Raw genomic sequence first — 19133 nt, 5'->3', positions numbered from 1 at the left:
GAAAACATGAACTGTGTGGGGGTCCTGAGGAAAGAGTTTGAGAACCACTGCTCTATGTTATGAATGTATGAGATAGCGATGTAACCTCTCCCTTCCTGCTACTAATACCTCCTCCTGCTATACACTCTATAGACACAGATCTGGAACACACTTATACCCCTTTTACACCAGATGAAAAACCTGGGTTTTTGCTGGGTCTACCCGGGTCGCAGCTCACTGTAAAAGGGTCCCTGAAAAATAACCTGGGTCAAGTGACCCTGCAATCCAACCCAGGTAGCTACCATGGTTGGACCCAGGATGGACCCAGGTAATGGTGCAGTGTAAACAGTGCAACACGGGTTATCTGACCTGAATCATGCCTAAAATGAGCGGATTGGTGGTTGTGGAGCAGTCACCTCCCTCTTTTTATGACCTCACAGGTTTAGCAGGGCAGACCTGAGTTCTGTGTGAACAGGGCTGACCTGGGAGTAACCCAGATCAAAAGGTGCAGTGTAAATGGGTCTGACCAGGGTTGGAACCATGTCCAAAAACCCAGGTCGGACCTGGGTTTTTGGTGGAAAAGAGGCAGGGCCGCCATCAGGGGGGGTCTGCCGGGACTGGAGTCCCGGGCACGGACCCTGGCTAAACGGAGGGGGGGCCCGGCCGCTGCTACTGCCCGCCACCAGTCACTGCTAGCTACCATCCGCCGCTGCCGACTTGGTCCCGGTACCCTTAAGTAAATAGAGGAGGAGGCAGCCCGGACCCGCTCGAGTCGCTCCGCCCGCTCCACCCAAAGGACACTTGCTGGCCCCTGCCCTGCTACTGTATATTTAATAAAGTTTTTTTAGCCTCGGTGTGCGTGACGTCACGCGCTACTGGAGGGCGAGGTCGGAGAAGCTGCGGATCAAGAGGAGCAGCATCTCTACCAGGGAGGAAGCGGAGAAGGAGCCGGAGCGGGGAACTCGGAGCCTTCTTAAAGGAAATAAGGTAAGTGCACAGCGGGGAGATGGCAGATGGATTTAATAATAATAAACAGGACGGGGAGGAGGGGGGAGTGGTTTGGTTTGAAAAAAAGAGCTAGGCAGGGCACAGACTGGACTTAATAAACGGGGGAGGGGGGGAAGGAAGTGGGGAATGAGCGAAGGCAGATCATGGCACATATTGGATTTAATAAACAGGGCCGGGGGGGGAGTGAAGTGCGGAAAAAACTTAATAATTTTTGCCCAAAACATTTGATCATTTTTTGTTTTATTTTTATTGATAAGGTGGGGGAGGGGGGCCCGGTACTGACAAAATAGGCAGTCCCGGGCCCCACAGTTTCTGATGGCAGCCCTGAAAAGAGGTATTACTCACACACCTTCTAGGCTTGATTTTAAATCACATCCAAAGGCAAACACAGCAGTGTATTGTGCGTACAATATGGGGCATATTCACTTAGCGGCAGATAGCCTTCAGCTGTAATGATCTAGGATATTAAATTATAAGCCCATTTACTACCTCAGTAAGCTTGTGGCTTACCAAAACCATAGATTCCAAGATACCAGGTTAAGTGCCTGTAGCTGTGGCTAATGCGCTTGCAGCTGCCACGGTAAGGGCTGAAAGCTCTTCTAACTGTGGATTTCTGTTCGCACCTCAGGCAGGTACAAACAGAAATCCGTGGTAAGTGCAGCCTGCTGGCTTACCGCCCTGGGCACTGTTACAGGCCCGCAGTAAGCACGGCGGCAAATTTAAGATGTCCCTTTGTGTAACACGTCTCATAGGGGTTTACAAATATGTTCACGCATGTGCAGTTGCAAATAACCGCTCAATAACATGAACATTAGGCTCGCATGCGACTCAGGGCCGGTCTCTCTTACAGTATATCCCATAGCCTCCAACATGACCCCTTCCACCAGGTACATAATTCTCTGCTCCTGGACTTCCCTCTTAATTTATGATTGCAGCCAGCTGTGCAGAAACTCCCTTCTCATCAATAAATCAGTTCTACACAGGTGACTGCAATAATTAAGAAGGAAGTCCCGGAGCAGAGTATTATATACCTGGTGGAAGGGGTCGTGTTGGACGGTCTGATATCCCAACCTACAACTAAAATGTAAACTCATCATAACAGGGTCAGGGAAAAAGTGGGTTCCCTCCAACTTCGCCCGTGGCGAGTGGTTCCATCGATGGTGAGGTCACCGTTTGTAAATATCAGTGAGTGTGACATTAGTCCCATGGTTTCTGCGCATGCGCACAGCAAACCAGCGATCATCAAATAGATGGCTTCTGCTGGAGGACGGGGGCTCCGGGAAGAAAGCCTCCTCCTCCTTCTGTCCCTCTGGCTGATCTAGTCTAAAGCCAAAGAAGCTAGTAGCGTTCTACTGCTAACTGGGTTACTGTGCATGCGCAGTGGAAAGAACTCTAAGACGCGCGGTAATGACGCAACGCCCATTCCCTCACGCAGAGTGATGACGCGAAAAGCCGGCGTCAGGTGATGTGCAGCTGCAATGTGCAACCGTGTGCTCAGCTACAGCGTGTGTGCGCGCCGCGTATGAACCAGGAGATCACTACCGCCATACCATGTCATATCAGAGGCTGCGAATGAATTATACACATCTCGGCTTCCGTAGGTTGCATCCGTCTTTGCTGTGCATGCTGGGAGTTGTAGTCTCTGATTCTGTGACCTCAGGAGTCAGGACAGGTGAGTGCTGTATGCAGTGGGGCTGGGTAGATGTATGAAGCTCTGGAGAGTGATAAACGATCAACCAATCAGCTCCCAACTGTCAAGTTACAGGCTGTGTTGTAAAAATGACAGTTAGGAGTTGAGTGGCTGGTCGTTAATCACTCTCCACTTTATCACTTTCCAGAGCGTCATACATCTGCCCAGGGCTGTAACTAGGGTAGTGTGGCCAGTGCCATCGCACAGGGCGGGGGGCACTGTTTATGCCTGTCAAATTTCTGTTTATTATCATTCTCACTTGTAGCTTCCTCTTATTTCATCCCCAGCATCTCCTGGCCTCTCCTATCTCTTCCCTGGCCCTTCCCCATGAGGCCATTCCCTTTTTTTTGGGGTGCATTATGTCCCTTTAAAAAATTAGGGGGGCGCCAATGCTCTTTCTGGCACAGGGCACCAAAGAGTCTAGTTACGGCTCACTGGCAGGGGATGCAATCGGGAAACCGGCTGTCTTAATCCCAACAGCCGGCTTCCCGACTGCTTTATCCCAGCGAGGGTTAAATGACAGGCGTCTATATCTAGATGCCTGTCATTTTCCCGACGCCGGGAGACAGGCGCCCGGCATCCCGATCGAAGGGATGCCAGGCGCCGCGAGCGGACAGGGTTAGGTTTAGGGCAGCCGGGGGGGACTTAGGGTTAGGCACCCCCCCCCCCCCGGGAGGGTTAGGCTAGGGGGACTTAGGGTTAGGCACCCCCGGGGGACTTAGGTTTAGGCAGCGGGGAAGGGGGTGGGTTAGGCACTTACAGGGGGGATTAGGTTTAGGCACTTGGGGGGGAGGTTAGGGTTAGGCACCCCTAAGGAGGGTTAGGTTAGTTTTTACTTACCTACGGACGATCAGGATTTCCAGCGCTGTCGGGATCTCTGCTTCTGTCGGCCTGCCACGGACGGGATTCGAACTGCCGGCCAGAGGGACGGCGGTATTTCATACTGATTCCCACTGGCAGATCTCTGTGTTGTCAGTCTATATGTCCTGCGGTGCAGCAGAGACTCCTATTATTCTCATGCTGGTCACTGGTGTCCTATTCATCTCAGGAAAGCCACTAGTGCCCACACTTTGTTAAGTAACAGCGTTTTAGAGTAACAGCATTCTTTGCACAGCACCCCTAGGCCAAAAGCTTCTTACTGAGAAGCTCAGCAAAAATTATTAAATCTATTATATTGTTGTTACCTGCCATCATTAGGATCAGTTATGTGGTGGTAGACAGGGTTGCTCTTCCCCTTGTCCACATATTTTATGATTGGCAGCCACCACAAGCGGCACCCAGTTTGGGAACCACTGCAATAGTGTCTAAGTAATGGGTAATAATACGGATTTATGAATTTATTTCAGGAGAGCTGTCACCATGAAACGCCCACGAATGGCTGCGCTGTGGAGGAGCTGTGTTCATTGTTTCCTTTCATGTGCCCGTACTGTTCCATCACGCAGGCTATGTACTAATGTTGTTACAAGGCAGCTTTCTCTTGCATCACGGGCCAGGAGAAATCCATGTCCACCGGTTAGTCTCCATGGACTACAGCTACGAAGATGCTGCTCCCAAGGCATTGCTTTCCTGTGGCAAAATGGGATGTTACAGAATTACTTACAGTCCTTAATGAAAGAGCATAAAGATCTATGTGGGATGTTAAATCTTACTTTAAAAGAGGAGGAGCGCAAGGGCCTCAGCCAGCGGCACGCCGATCTGTCTACTCTGAGTGTTCTCCTCAGCCAAATACAGGAAGCGGAAAGTGAAGTGAGGGAGCTAGAAGCCATGTTTGCCGGTAAGCTGTCCTTGACTTTGAACCTATTACTGCAAGCTGTGCCCATTCTTTAGTGTGATGTACTGTAATTTTTTTCTGAGAAATAGTTTTTTTTATCTTTGATATTTTTTTTTTTTTTTTTTTAATTAATATGATACCTGACAGAATCCCGGCACCGGCATCCTGACGGTAAGTACTGGGGGGGTGGGGGGGGGGGTAGGGATTAGGGTTAGGTACTAAGGGTGGAGGGTTAGGTTTAGGGTGCGGGGGAGGGAGATTAGGTTTAGGAACTATGGGGGGAGGTTAGGTTTAGGCAGCTGGAAGGGAGGGGTAGGGAGAGGGGGAGGTTTAGGATACTGACAGACAAGTGGCTGTATCCTAACCCTGTCGGGATGCCGGCATCTGGATTCTGATCACCGGGATCCCGAGTGCCAGCATCCCGTACCCGACCAACTTTAAGATCTGCGTGTTATCTCATATTTAACTATGGGGATCATGATCTACTGACCAAGCTAGTAAAATTTTTTATAATCAAAAATAGTTTTATTGGTGGGTAATAGTGATTCTTACTCTTTGACTAACAAGGTTTAAAGTTTACAAAGTGATTTATCAATCTTTGCCATTGAAAGCGGAAACTAGCAGCACTGCAATGGTATCGTGCTTTGGAAGCTGCAGTTTGAGGGATATCTTGCTCTTCTCCCAGCAAATCATCATCTTCTAGTGATAATAGCCAGAAAAAGTTGAACTATGATTAAAAGCCTACGTCACATGCATCTAATCAGCTGCAGTTGATGATTGAGATTAGTTTCTTTAGAAATATAATACACGTCATTACAGCAGGAAGCTGAGGCATCTAGTGCTGAATTATCTTTGGAATTACAACATGATGGCACAGTGGTTAGCATTACAGCAGTACTTCCCCTTTTCCCTACCATTGGCTAAATCATGAATTGTGTTTTGCCATTTATAGTATTTGTTCAACTGGGGGGAGCACAGTGGTTAGCACCAGTGGTGGTTTCTAACTAGCGTCTGCAAGGCTGCAGCTTCCCCAGTAAAATCTGCCACCTCAGTGAGTCAGTTGCAGTCCGTGACTACACTCTGTGAGTGGCAGTGACTTCCCATTGGAAGCGCTACCTGTCAGTCATATACAGGACAGGCAGTCCCAGGGGGAGGTGATTTCTTCCAGTGAAAAGCCACTCGTCTGCCTATTGGGCTAACCTACCCATCTTCTAGGGGCTACAGCCGACGGTTGTGCGCATTTGCCGGGCCGTGCCTGCCAGATACATTGTGCAGGGGCCGGGACTGTGTTCGCCTCTCCTTCAGCAGCCCCCCTCATCCAAAAGGGTAGGAACCTCCACTGCTGGTTAGCACTATTGGCTCACTACCCTGGGGTCATGGCTTAGATTCTGTTCTCATGTTTGTGTGGGTTTCCTCCCCACTGCAAACACATATTGGGCGGAATTCAATTGTATTCGCGGCCCGCATCTCCCGTCTAAAGTGACAGGAGATCGCGGGCCGCTATACAATTGTCCAAGATATTCGCGCTGATCGCGCCCATAGAGGTCAGGTTTAGTCGCGTAAAGCAGCTAAACCCGACCAAAGTGCTGGGTGCGATCGCGAAAAGTGATGTTTGGGCGCCCAAACATGTCACTTTTCGCACATTTCAGCTCTCATCCCCCAGGGGCTGCAAGCTGAAATGTAGCGCTGGCAGCTCATCGTGCCCGACAGGAGCAAGAATTGAATAGCTCCGTCGGGCGTGAAAGCAGCTATAAAGAATTGAATTCCGCCCATTGAATGGTGATTTGGCTTCTGACAAAATTAACATAGTTTATGTGTATCTTTGTGTAGTAGGGAATATATATTGTAAGTGCTACAGGGGCAGAAGTGAATGATTACATTATTATTATTCCAGGGCATGAGGTAATTGATGTTAGAAAATCATCCTGGATGATTATCACATTTAAATTATATTTAATCCATATGTGTCCATCTTAACTATCATAAAGTACCATATTTTTACTTGTCTCTAAAAAGTGACTTTAAGAATACGTTTTTATATATTTAATTTAGACTTGTTTCAATTGTGGTCAAATAATTGCATTTTTACAAAGTTGTTTTTCTAAACAAAATAGTAAGGTAGATTACAACCATATTCCCTATTATAGTTTATTAAAGAATTGCTTAGTTTGTTTTGAATTTAAAAAAAACAAAAAAATATATATATTTTTTTTAAATTTCTTTAGGATATTAGGCCTAAGTGAGAATGTTGACCATATCTAAGCAGTAACATGAGCTAGTTTTCTTACAGACCTGAACTCGCAAGAGGATGAGCAGTTGCTGCTAGAAGAAAAGGATACTATGAACCGAAACATTAATAAACTACATGAAAAGGTGAAGCAATCTCTTCTAAAGTATATCTATACTACACTTGGGACTATCTATACAAATGTAATTTACTGAAATAGTAATTTATTAGGAATATTTACCATGCCTGTTCCTTGGTGAATTTCATGGTTGTAGAATGGTATTTTGTGTGGAACGGACTGGGGCTGCTAAGCTGTTAACCTGTGTGTGCACCCGCCAAAGGGGCGTGGGCTGGCCTCACGGGGGTGTGCCAAGAGAAATGGGGGCCTGGCCTCACGGCACGCCTGTCATTCAGTATCCCCAGCCGAAAAGAGCGTCGGGAGGCTGGTGTTTGACGCCGGACCGGCCCATCTGCCCTTCTGGCATTTGCCAGAAGTGCCAGATGGCCAGTCAGGCCCTGACAATCACTCTTTTAGGACCTATTTTTTTTTTTTTGAAGTGAAACTTTTTGGGTGGCAAGAAGTTTCTCTGAAGTGCAGTTCTGCAGGAATGACCAGCAGGGGGAGCAATGCCACCACCACACTATAAATAAATATCCAAAGTGTAACCTGTTAATGTGGGCTATTCCCACAATTCTATTGATGCAGGAATTATAAGATCTAGTGATGTTGAATTTAGAATGTGGACCCATGCAATACAAATTATGAATCTGCTGCCATGAAATTGCATTGTTATCATAGCAAATGAACTGTGGAGGGCAAACAACATTAACAACATAATTGCGGGTAAAGAAGTTTTGCTTAGAATATCTGTGCATGGAACACCCAACTCTTTTATGTTACCTTAGTCACCAAATAGTAAGAAGGTGAGGATCCCATAACTTATTTCCTCCAGACCTCTGCATTTCATCAGATGATTATCATGACATGTATCAAACATCCAGTGTATTTCTTTTCACTAAGTACATCATGCTTCAGTGTTTTTAGACCTTTTTGTCAGATGTTACTATGGTATACTGAAGTAAAATTACAGCATTTCATAAGTGTCAAAGGGCTTTTCGTGGTAATTACATTAAGTTTATGCAAAGAGTCAATATTTGCAGTGTTGACCCTTCTTTTTCAAGACCTCTGAAAATTGCCCTGGCATGCTGTCAATCAACTTTTGGGCCACATACTGACTGATGGCTGCCCATTCTTGCCTAATTAATGCTTGGAGTTTGTCAGAATTTGTGGGTTTTTGTTTGTCCACCCACCTCTTGAGGATTGACCACAAGTTCTCAATGGGATTAAGGTCTGGGGAGTTTCCTGCCATGGACTCAAAATGTCGATGTTTTGTTCCCGGAGCCACAGTTATCGCTTTTGCATTATGGCAAGGTGCTCCATCATGCTGGAAAAGGCATTGTTCCTCACCAAACTGTTTTTGGATGGTTGGTAGAAGTTGCTCTTTGATGATGGTACCATTCTTTATTCATGGCTGTGTTCTTAGGCAAAATTGTGAGTGAGCCCACTCCCTTGGCTGAGAAGCATCCCCACACATGAATGGTCTCAGGATGCTTTACTGTTGGTATGACACAGGACTGATGGTAGCGCTCACCTTTCCTTCTTTGGACAAGCGTTTTTCCAGATGCCCCAAATAATCTGAAAGGGGATTCATCAGAGAAAATAACTTTATCCCAGTCCTCAGTACCTTTTGAAGAATATCAGTCTGTCCCTGATGTTTTTCATGGAGAGTGGTGGCTTCTTTGCTGCCCTTCTTGACACCAGGCCGTCCTCCAAAAGTCTTCGTCCTGTGCCACGCCATCTATGCTGATAGATGGATAATTTATCCTGCCTCAAATTATTATCTTTAACTTTAGTGGTACTTTAGGTACACATCTGTATCCTCTATTAGTGTAACATACTGTTTGATTCATAATCTTTCCACAATTTTCCTTGCTGTGAAGTTAATTGGTTTAGCTTTTAGATCCATTTTCATGTTTTATTGAAAGTACAAAGAACCATATATTGTAATGTATCAAACATCATTTTGCAATAAATGTGACTAATATCAGTGTAAATGGTATGTGTAAATGTCATTCCTCTGTTCATTTTCAGCTTTTAACCATGCTTGTGCCTCAGAAAAAATATGACATAAAGGATGCAATACTGGAAGTGGTATCTGGCAGAACCACTGGAGGTCAGCATACTGTATATAGTTTTATATGTCAAGACAGGAATACTGTACATATATAGAGACATATTTTGAGGCTGTCATGTTCCCACATACACTATATGGACAAAAGTATTTGGCCACACCTGTTAATAATTGAATTGAGGTGTTTCAATCGGACTCGTTGCCACAGGTGTACAAAATCAAGCACCTAGCCAAGCAGTCTCCATTTGCAAACATTTGTGATACAAAATGGGTCATTCTGAAGAGCTCAGTGACTTCAAGCGGGGTACTGTGATAGGATGCCACCTTTGCAATAAGACGGTTCGTGAAAGTTCATCCCTGCTGGATATTCCACGGTCACCTGTAAGTGATATTATTAGAAAGTGGAAGCGCTTAGAACAACAGCAACTCAGCCTCAAAGCAGAAGACATGTAAAATCACAGAGCGGGATCAACGACTGCAAAGGCGCATGGTGTGTAAAAGTCGCCAATGCTCTGCTGATTCCATAGCTGAAGAGTTCAAAACTCCAACTGTCATTAATGTAAGCACCAAAACTGTGCGACGGGAGCTTAATGGGTTTCCATGGCCGAACAGCTACATGCCAGCCTCACATCACTAAGTCCAATGCCAAGCATCGGATAGAGTGGTGTAAAGCACACAGACACTGGACTGTAGAGCAGTGGAAACATGTCCTGTGGAGTGATGAATCACGCTTCTCTGTTTGGCAGTTAGCTGGGCGAGTCTGGGTTTGGTGGATGCCGGGAGAACGTTACCTGCCTGACTATATTGTGCCAACAGTGAAGTTTGGTGGAGGAGAGATAATGTTATGGGGCTGTTTTTCAGGGTTTGGACTAGGCCCCTTATCTCCAGCGATGGGCGATCTTAATGCTTCAGCATACGAAGACATTTTGGACAATGCTATACTTCCAACTTTGTGGCAACAGTTTGGGGAAGGCCCTTTTCTATTCCAACATGACTGTGCCCCAGTGCACAAAGCAAGGACAATAAAGACATGGTTTGGAGTGGATAAACTTGACTAGCCCGCACAGAGCCTTGCCCTCAATCCCATCGAGCACCTTTGGGATGAACTAGAACAGAGATTGTAAGCCCGGCCGTCTGGTCTAACATCAGTGCCTGACCTCATAAATGCTCTACAGAATGAATGGGCACAAATTCCCACAAAAACACTCCAAAATCTTGTAAAGCTTTCCAAGAAGAGTGGAAGCTGTTATAGCTGCAAAAGGGGGACCAACTCCATATTAAAGTATATGCATTTGAATACAATTTCATTACAGTCCCTGTTGGTGTAATATTCAGTCATCCGAATACTTTTGTCCATATAGTGCACTTTTGGCTTTGTGGTGCAAATTATAAAGATATTTTCAGTGTTATTCTAGAAGGAAAACTAGCCAGTCATGATGATTTTTGCCAGAGGGTGGTGCTGTTGCATTAACGTTGTTGGATGATACAGTAGATTATTTTACATGGAAGCAGTAACCCAAATAACTGAAAGCATATATTAAGAGAAATATATATTTTTGAAGACTATAGAAGCCCAAATGTTTTACTGAACATTTATGGCATACCTCCCAATATTTCCCTGGTTTATTAAGGACAAGCCATAATTCTGAACCAGGACAAGCCATAACTCCATGCAGAGCAGTGGTATTGGGATAGAGTCCCAACATTCCCAGCAAGTAGGGACAAATGGGGACATTCTGGCTGTCAGGCAGGCGGAATGGTCCCTCATTAACTTCCTCTACTCTGCTCATGTCTTCTGATAAACATTTTACAGGTTCCAGGTATACAGAACCAAAAAACATAGTTATAGCTATATGCCAAGATTACAGAATCTGTCTTTGCCATATTAGCCCACTATTTATACATTTACAGCTATGAGCACATGGGTGTTTTTTCTCCATTCTGTTCAGTCATGATACTAGCACAGCAATAGCTGGCCTCTATTAGGAATGCTGGAGCAGTGTACAGAGCGTCTTACTGCAGAGCAGGGATGGAGAAAGCAGACCCTGCTGTACTATTTGCTGTCTCTGCTCTTATGTACAGTGATAAGACTGCAGGGGGCAGTGTACAGATATCTCTGCTTTTAGATGAATGATTCCTGGTCCATATTCAGCCAGCATTCCAGTAGGTGACTGATGAACGGCCAGGTTGATTTGATGAGACTTGCTGTGGGCACAAGCTCTACCTGTATATTATTGCACAAATGTACTTCTGCCCTATTATTTCTTCTTTTGTTTTAAAGGTACTGTTTATTTCACTTTATGACTGAGTGACTGTACGCAGTGTATGTAAGAGATTTGATTAGCAATGATCTGACTCTTAAGTTGGCCACACATCTACAGATTATCTGTCCAACCAGCCAACTAGTTGATTGGTTGGAATGAAAATCTGGTAAGGTATGGGAGTAAATGGCAATCAGCAATTTGCTCCCAAACGCCGAAAAATGGACAAAAACTGTTGTTTGAACAAATTGTTTGGATCAAACATTTAACAAATGACCATTTTCATGTTTTCTGGCATTTAGGAGCAAATTGCTGATCATCAGTTACTCCCATACATTACCAGATTTTCATTCCAACCAACCAACTAGTTGGCTGGTTGGACAGATAATCTTTAGATGTGTGGCCAGCTTAACAGTTACATATATGCCAACTTTAGTGGGATTTTTCTCTTTCCTCTTCTTTCAGGTGACATTTGCCAGCAGTTTACAGCAGAGGTTTTTGACATGTACCGAAATTATGCCCAGTACAAGTCTTGGTCCTTTGAACTTATAAATTACACACCAAATGAATGTGGTAAGGGTTTTTGTTTTATAATTTAACACTTTCCAGTTATAATACTCATATACTGCAACTACAGTTGTGCTAAGCAGCCCCTCTTGGCGCAGCAACTTAGCCACGCCGATAATCTTTTTCTTTATCTTTTTTTTGCTTAAAATGTGCGTCTTATTCGCACAGATAAAAGTGGAGGAGACAAACCGCTTTGCTAGATTGCTCTGATCAGTTTGATGTGTGACCTTTGTACATCTGTGTGTGACTGTGTATGTGTTTGTGAAGTGCTGCGGCTTTTTCTCACGCCAAGTTTCGTTGTACTTCATCTGTGACTTTGTACTTGTATAAAGTTAATTTCTGTGCAGTTAGTCGCAGCCCAGTGTCTGTAGTACACAGAGTAGTGTTTTGCTGTCTCTACGATGTGAATAAGATGCAAAACGTGAAGAAAAAGATGATACAGTACAGTACACCTCTCGGAGCAGCTAAGTCACACCGGGCGGCATGTTGAAGCTAGCTGTATGGGTACATGTCTGTAGTAATTGTCATTTCATTTTTACATTCGCACCTAGTCCTGCCCACCCACAGCCGTTATTAGAATCAGGTCTACAACTGCAGTGTTCTGATATGTCTACCATAATACAGCATTAACGCTGGGTGCACATCATATGATATGTCGTACAATCATGGTACCTGCGACCAGTCTGCACAACCATTGTGTACTCCCAATCTGTCATTTACACCAGTGGTTCCCAAACTATGCGCCGTGGCACCCTGGGGTGCCTCAGGACACTTGCAGGGGTGCCTCAGGTTGGTGGCCCAGCACCAAATCAAATTATTTATGGTCAATGTAATGTAATGTAAATATGTGGACAAACAGAAGTGAAAACCTGTCCACCACCTACATAACTGACCCTAAGGATGACAGGGGAGCACAATTTACTTCAGTTTACTTCATTTTTTTCTGAATTTCTCAATAACAAACTTCTGGCTTAGGGGTGCTGCGAAAACAGTGCTGATACACTAGGGCGCCGTGATTAAAAAAAAAAGTTTGGGAACCACTGGTTTACACACATCATTCATCGTATCAATCCATCTGATGTACTGCACGTCTGATGGGACGATGAGGTAAAATTGATCCAACGCGATATATTGCGTCACTGTATGGCGAAGCGCGTACATGGATACAATAAAGTTGTATTGTATTGGCCCATTACTAGATTGTTGCATTTGTCAAGTGTGTACACAGCTTTAGCCATTTCAGTGTTTAGCGCAGTCATAGATAATTAGGGCTAGTCTCCTCTTATGGTTCATGTACAATCACATAGCTAATCTGGGGTAGCTGGAAGTACTTGCTGTTGTAGGACCTCAGTTGTTCACTACATCCAATGTAACACATCTTCCATGTTACAGGTGGCGTGCACCATGCATCAGCACGTATTATAGGAGAAGGCGTATACAAGCGTTTGAAATATGAAGGTGGAGTTCACAGAGTGCAGCGGATTCCAGAGGTGGGATTGTCCTCTCGGATGCAGAGAATTCACACAGGGACCATGACTGTAATTGTGCTACCACAGCCTGATGAGGTAAAAAACTTGGCTTCACTCTTCAGTATTCTGTTTTCATGTGATTGGTTTACTGTTAAATTTGTGAGGGAAAAAAAAATGAAGATATGCTTTTATTTTCAATGCAGGTAGATATTAAAATTGACCCAAAAGATTTGCGTATTGATACATTCAGAGCCAAAGGAGCTGGTGGACAACATGTCAATACAACAGACAGTGCTGTTAGGATTGTTCATATACCTACAGGTATGGGAGCATGTTGTATCACTGAATTAAGGACACAGTGATGTCCTTGGCTTTGTTACTATAGGTACTTCAGTTACATGGTGCGGTCCTCTGGCTGAACAGCATGGACTTGCAAATATAGACACATCTGGGACTGTAACAGTTGTAAATTCTATAAGCCATTCACAGGCTGCTACTGGACTCGTCTTTCCCTGTAGGGATATCAGTGGAGTGCCAACAAGAACGTTCCCAGATTCAAAACAAGGATAAAGCTATGAAGATGCTGAGAGCTAAACTCCATGAACAGACATTCAAGCAGGAAATGTCCCACAGGCAAAGCTCCAGAAAACTACAGGTGGATACTGCGTTCATAATGATTAGAGGACTGAATGTAAATGCTTTGATTGCTTCCGCTGCATTTGTTGTATTATTATACACATCAGCTAGGACAATATTAGTAATGTTTAGTGTTGCACTACTAAAATGAGTGTGACTGGCAACTACTCTACTCTTGTTACAGAATAACTTGGTTATAATGTATTACATATTACTCCCTGTGCAGGCTGGGACAAGAGATCAGTCTGACCGAATTCGTACTTACAATTTCACTCAGGACCGATTGACTGACCACAGGATATCCTACGACGTCCGAAATTTAAGGGTATATATCTATCACACAGAATTTGTAACCTCTAATAGGTAACATATTGTAATAAAACTCATATAGAAAAGGTTGCCCAATGGAAAATAGCTGCTGCAGAAGCTGTACTCTTTCAATAATTTGCCCATATTTGAATTGTAGGGTAAAGTTCCTATGCATAATTGGAGAATATTTCTTCTGAAATGGATGAGTGCAATACTTTGCATTCAGCTGCATAAAGACACAATCTGTCTGCTGCAACATTCACCTGGAACCCTGATTTTAGTAGCATTAATGGAGAATAGGGTAGGGACAGTGAAATACAATTGGGCATGTCCCTCACAGGCATTTGATTGTGACATTTATCAAAGCTGTCTGTATGTTAATAATGGAAGAAACTTGAGTTCTGTCATGTGAAGTTCAATACTACATATATATTGTGCTCTTTCACATGATCACTAATAACTGGAGTAAGCGGACCCGGCATGTTTATTTGTGAATGTTTTTTAGTAGATATTTTCTATATGGCAACTTGTATTTAAATGTACTGGTAATCCATTTATTTTACACTTTTTTTTTAAAGATTTAGGTTTGACTTACCCAGAAGGATATGCTGGAAATTAACTACATATACATAATGAAATAAAATAGTGATTTCAAAGACTATGGGGCAATTTGTACATATAAATTTGTAAATCGGGCTAATATGTAAATTTTTCACTTTACAGGGATTTCTAGATGGAGAGGAACTTTTGGAAGATTTAATTGATAGATTACACCAGGCTGCTGCTGCAGAAGATATTTTTGAGGTCATAGAAAACTATTCCTTAAGGGTAAAAGATGTTTGACCTCTAAGTGTACTTGACCGGACAGCAGAAGGTGTATAGTAAAGTCACAGAGTACGATGCCACCCTGAAGACAGACTATTAAGAGCTTTAAGTTCACCTGGGTCTAACTAATAGGGATACAGATTTACTTACATCTTATTATAGTGTTGCTCAGTGTAAGGTTAAGAGGAATATCTCATAAACCCTTTTTGTTCTTAAAATGTTCTGTACTAACTACTACCGTATATTGGTTTATACACTCAGTGGCCACCTTATTAGGTACACATTTTTAGTACTTGGTTAACCCTCACTGCCCACAGAATTCTTAATGTCCTCATTCTGGTGTTTAGTCTGAACAACAACAAGAAAACTTCCTGAATGTGTCTGCATGCTTTTATGTATGGAGTTGCTGAAACATGATTGGTTGATCAGATATTTGCATTCACTAGCAGGTGTACAAATAATTGTGTCCCCTGAGTGTTTTGGTGGCTACATTTAGCCCTCTCCCTCATTATAGACTTCTGCCACTTTTGAGGATTTAAGTTAAATATGGCCCAGATCTATTTAAACTATTTTCTATGACACATTAAATTATTTGAGGTTGTGTTAGCTTTGATTGTATTATTACGAATGGAATTGTAGTAAATTACAAATTATAAAACAAATGCTTGTTGATACCTAAAGCGATGCAACTCTGCATGCTTTTCTCCATAGAACTAATGGAGACTATTACTCATTCAATAACGCTGGTTTATGCATTGTCTGAACGTTGGTTGCCATAGTCTATGAAACATAGCAACACAGCTATTGCGGCTGAGCAGGTTTTCAGATACTGCATATCCAAAACAATTGAAAAGCAAATTGAAGTCACTCAATTGGGAACTTTTTAAATAAAATGTCTGAGTGGAAATTACTTTTCTGTTTTTCACTATTGGCGTCCAAGCCAAACCTTGTCATATCTCTTTATCCCTATCATGTAGGAAGTTCACCATTTTACAAGTGATCTTTTGCTGACTTTGTATTCTAAGCTATTGCTGTTTCATTGTTATATCATTAGAGGGGAGGGCTAACAATTTGCTTTAATGCCTAATCCATATACTGTATGGTTGAATTAAAGGGTTTACCTACATTGTGGGATTATTCTAAATGTAACTATACCTGTTCCTAATGTTTTATGGGAAAATAAATGTATTTTTTATAAACCAGGACTTTTCCTTGCTTGACACACAAATCCAATTAATTAATAGTATATAAATCTATACATTAGTACAACATTGATAGTATAATTATTTATATTCACAAGTTATTTCTAAACCCTGCCGCTGTCACTTCCGCAATATCTCTAGGATCAGACCTTTCCTATTCCTGGAGGCTAACACTCTTATTCAGGCCCTCATCTGCTCCTGTCTGGGCTAATGAATACTCATACGCTCTGGTATGTCTCCCATTGGTATATCCTCAGTGCTGTTGCTCACCTTGTCTTATCTCCTTGTTTGATCTCTCCTTGAAACTTCACTGGCTCCTCAGTCCCTACAGTATCCACTTACATCTTCAAACATAACCCACATGTAATAGCCTGCTATTTGCGGCTACCAGCACGTCTTTGCCTTAATAGTAAATCTAGAGGCTACATTGCCGAAATCGAGCAACTGCCTATAAATAACAGGCTATTACATTTGGGCACTTATCTCAATCTGCGCTCCCTCTGATTGTCACCATGCCTCCTCATTGATTACCCTCTCCCACTACAGCATCCAGGCTCCTGTGCCTCTCTCCTCCTCTGGAACTCACTTCCCCATCCTATTAGAATATCTACCATTCTGTAGGGATTTAACCGTGCCCTGGAAACACTCCTGTTCATAAAGGACTACCAGCTTTCCTCACACACACAACTCACATCTGCTGTCCTCCCTCCTCATATTTTCACAGTTTTACTGTACAATCATCAAGGCTGTAAGCTCTCACGAGCAAGACTCTTGGTTCTCGCCCTACATTATCCATGTCTCCATGCACTCACACTTAGTCAGTGACTCATCCCTTCTTTATGCTCCTCCCGGGCAGAGGGTACTCTATTGCTACTGTTAATTACTCATCTTATTTTGTAGTAACATTTTTGCTCTTGTTTTGCGGGTTTGATCCCTTTTTAGGTTGCATTGTTTGTTCGTTCTATTGTATTTCTCCATGTACAGCACTACAGCTAACTGGTGACACCTCATATATAAAATATACTAATAATAACACAAGATTAAATAAGAAAAGGTGGACTATAAATCCTTTTTCACAGGGTCAGCAAAATTAGTTTGATTATTTAAAATCTGTTTTTCCTGGCAACATAGAAACAAGAAAAAATGTTACAGGGAGATACTTACTGCATTGTAATTCTTCATACATACGTTTCAAATTAAGAATGATTCTTTTAATACACAACTTTTGTTCATTTAAATCACGTCAATGTATCATTTTTTGTGATTGGTTTTGTATGCCATATTTAGCCTAGTATCACAGGTATACACTCATCTTGAATCTTTACGGCAGACTTAATTAAGGATTTACAGTGGCAACAAAAGGCTGAATGCCTCTTTAAGCATGTTTCTGATTTCATTTTCTTACATAACTGAATTGAAATGAATTTGGGAATTCTTACAGCTGATAAACACAACTTTGTAACTCTAAACCATGCATTTATTATTTGTAAATAATTAAGATAGACATCAATGAAGTAAGTTTACCTGTCAACATATACCCATATAAATAAACTTGTGCAGTCTGTTTTCGGAGATCCCATAGTCGATTGGTGTTAAACTATGCACCATTAAAGTATTTCAACTGATTTAAAAGCTACAGTTGGTTAATGTATTTCCAAATAAGAATTTCATCATCGAGATCGAAGAGCTTTTAAAGCAAATACAATGAAAGGTTATTGAAAAGCATCTAGTAGTTATCAAGAGTTTTTCAACATTCTTATATTTTTTTTATCTCATGAAACACTTCATGGAGTCCTTGAGACAATATTACACAACTGAGGGCTGTACTCCAATACTGAGTTTGTTTAGAGCTTGTGGTAGCTCTGAGTTCCAGGGGTAAATGTAATAGACTGCGATGTAGGCATCAGTGAGATTCTGGTGAATCTGCTCAATGCATAAAGGGGCAATCATTTAAAAGACAAAACCACCAGCCTGGTTTTATCTTTTAAATGATTGTCTCTTTAAAAAAAATAGGGCAGACACGCCAGAAACTCGCTGATGTCTGCATTGTGCAGGCTATTACATTTACCTCACAGTCTTCCATGGCAGAGACGGATGAAATTGTCTTAGAACATAAAATAACATGGGTACTTTGCAAATATGTCCTTTATGGGAATGGCAAAAAAAAAGATTGTTGAAGAAAACTCACATTAGGGAAAACCATAGATGGGTGATGGTTACGAAGCATCATGTTTTTGTATTCCATTTGATGGTGCCATTGTCATATTTGCCATTATTAACTAGTGAAGATCTAATGGTGACATCCTGTTTGTGAAGGCTGTCACTCTTAAGCTGCATACACACACAACGATTTTGTTAACCCACGATTTTCTGTCAGATTTTTTTAAAGTGTAATGGACGATTTTTTTGAACTACAAACGATTTTTGCATATTCCCTTAATGAAAATCTTTGCGTTGGTCAGTCTGACTGAAAAGCGCATGAACTATAATCGTTTTAACTAGGAAAGTGAACGATTTTCTTTCAACCATTGAACGATAAACTATCGATAATCGTTCAAAAAATCGTTGTGTGTGTATGCACCTTCATAAAGGTTTGTACAAAGCGCCAGCCCCCTTGCTCTGCTTGCCTATTAGTGGCTGTCCAAATCTCCTACTATTCTGAGAACAGAGGGTATATTTACTAAAGTGAGAGTTTTGAGAAGTGAAGATGTTGCTAATAGCAACCAATCAGATTCTAATTAACATTTAACTAGCACCTTCCAGAAGATAATAGCTAGAACTGATTGATTGGTTGGTTACTATGGGCAACATCTCCACTGCTAAAAACTCTCACTTTAGTAAATATACCCCCAGGTCTCTTCTGCACATGTGAAACTATCAATAGTTCTGGCAAACCATTGAAAACCACCTTTCTGAAGGCCATACCTACCTCACATAGGGCCTGATTCAGATCCACACACAATGCTGATATTTGTGCAAATGGTTAATGGTTTTCAA

At 42.5% G+C, this 19133-nt stretch overlaps 1 protein-coding gene across 4 annotated transcripts; it reads left to right on the top strand.

Annotated features, from left to right (window-relative positions):
- The first annotated feature begins 2070 nt into the window (after positions 1 to 2070).
- On the top strand, positions 2071 to 17649 carry MTRF1 (mitochondrial translation release factor 1). 4 transcript variants are annotated; one of them, XM_088482319.1, is made up of 11 exons: positions 2071 to 2147; positions 4024 to 4451; positions 4596 to 4619; positions 6739 to 6821; positions 8828 to 8909; positions 11594 to 11701; positions 13088 to 13260; positions 13368 to 13485; positions 13683 to 13819; positions 14027 to 14125; positions 14833 to 17649. In XM_088482319.1, the coding sequence occupies exons 2-11, from the start codon at positions 4037 to 4039 to the stop codon at positions 14950 to 14952; spliced, it is 1359 nt and encodes a 452-aa protein (XP_088338445.1). In that variant the 5' UTR covers positions 2071 to 2147; positions 4024 to 4036; the 3' UTR covers positions 14953 to 17649. The 4 variants fall into 4 exon arrangements, with proteins under 4 accessions (XP_088338445.1, XP_088338517.1, XP_088338335.1 ...); XM_088482209.1 differs by lacking the exon at positions 2071 to 2147 and adding an exon at positions 2262 to 2659 and having other exon boundaries at positions 14833 to 17647; XM_088482391.1 differs by lacking the exon at positions 4596 to 4619 and having other exon boundaries at positions 2073 to 2147; positions 14833 to 17644.
- Positions 17650 to 19133: the final 1484 nt, after the last annotated feature.

The sequence above is a fragment of the Taudactylus pleione genome, unplaced genomic scaffold, assembly GCF_031769625.1.
Source record: "Taudactylus pleione unplaced genomic scaffold, aTauple2 ptg000005l, whole genome shotgun sequence".
NCBI classification, from domain to species: domain Eukaryota; kingdom Metazoa; phylum Chordata; class Amphibia; order Anura; family Myobatrachidae; genus Taudactylus; species Taudactylus pleione.
This window is presented reverse-complemented; position numbering and strand designations above follow the sequence as displayed.

Coding starts and splice junctions, on each gene's coding strand:
- MTRF1 (XM_088482319.1), top strand. CDS start 4,037: ATGAAACGCCCACGAATGGCTGCGCTGTGGAGGAGCTGTGTTCATTGT. Junction 4,452..4,595: donor GCTAGAAGCCATGTTTGCCG/GTAAGCTGTCCT, acceptor GATACCTGACAG/AATCCCGGCACCGGCATCCT. Junction 14,126..14,832: donor ACGACGTCCGAAATTTAAGG/GTATATATCTAT, acceptor TTCACTTTACAG/GGATTTCTAGATGGAGAGGA.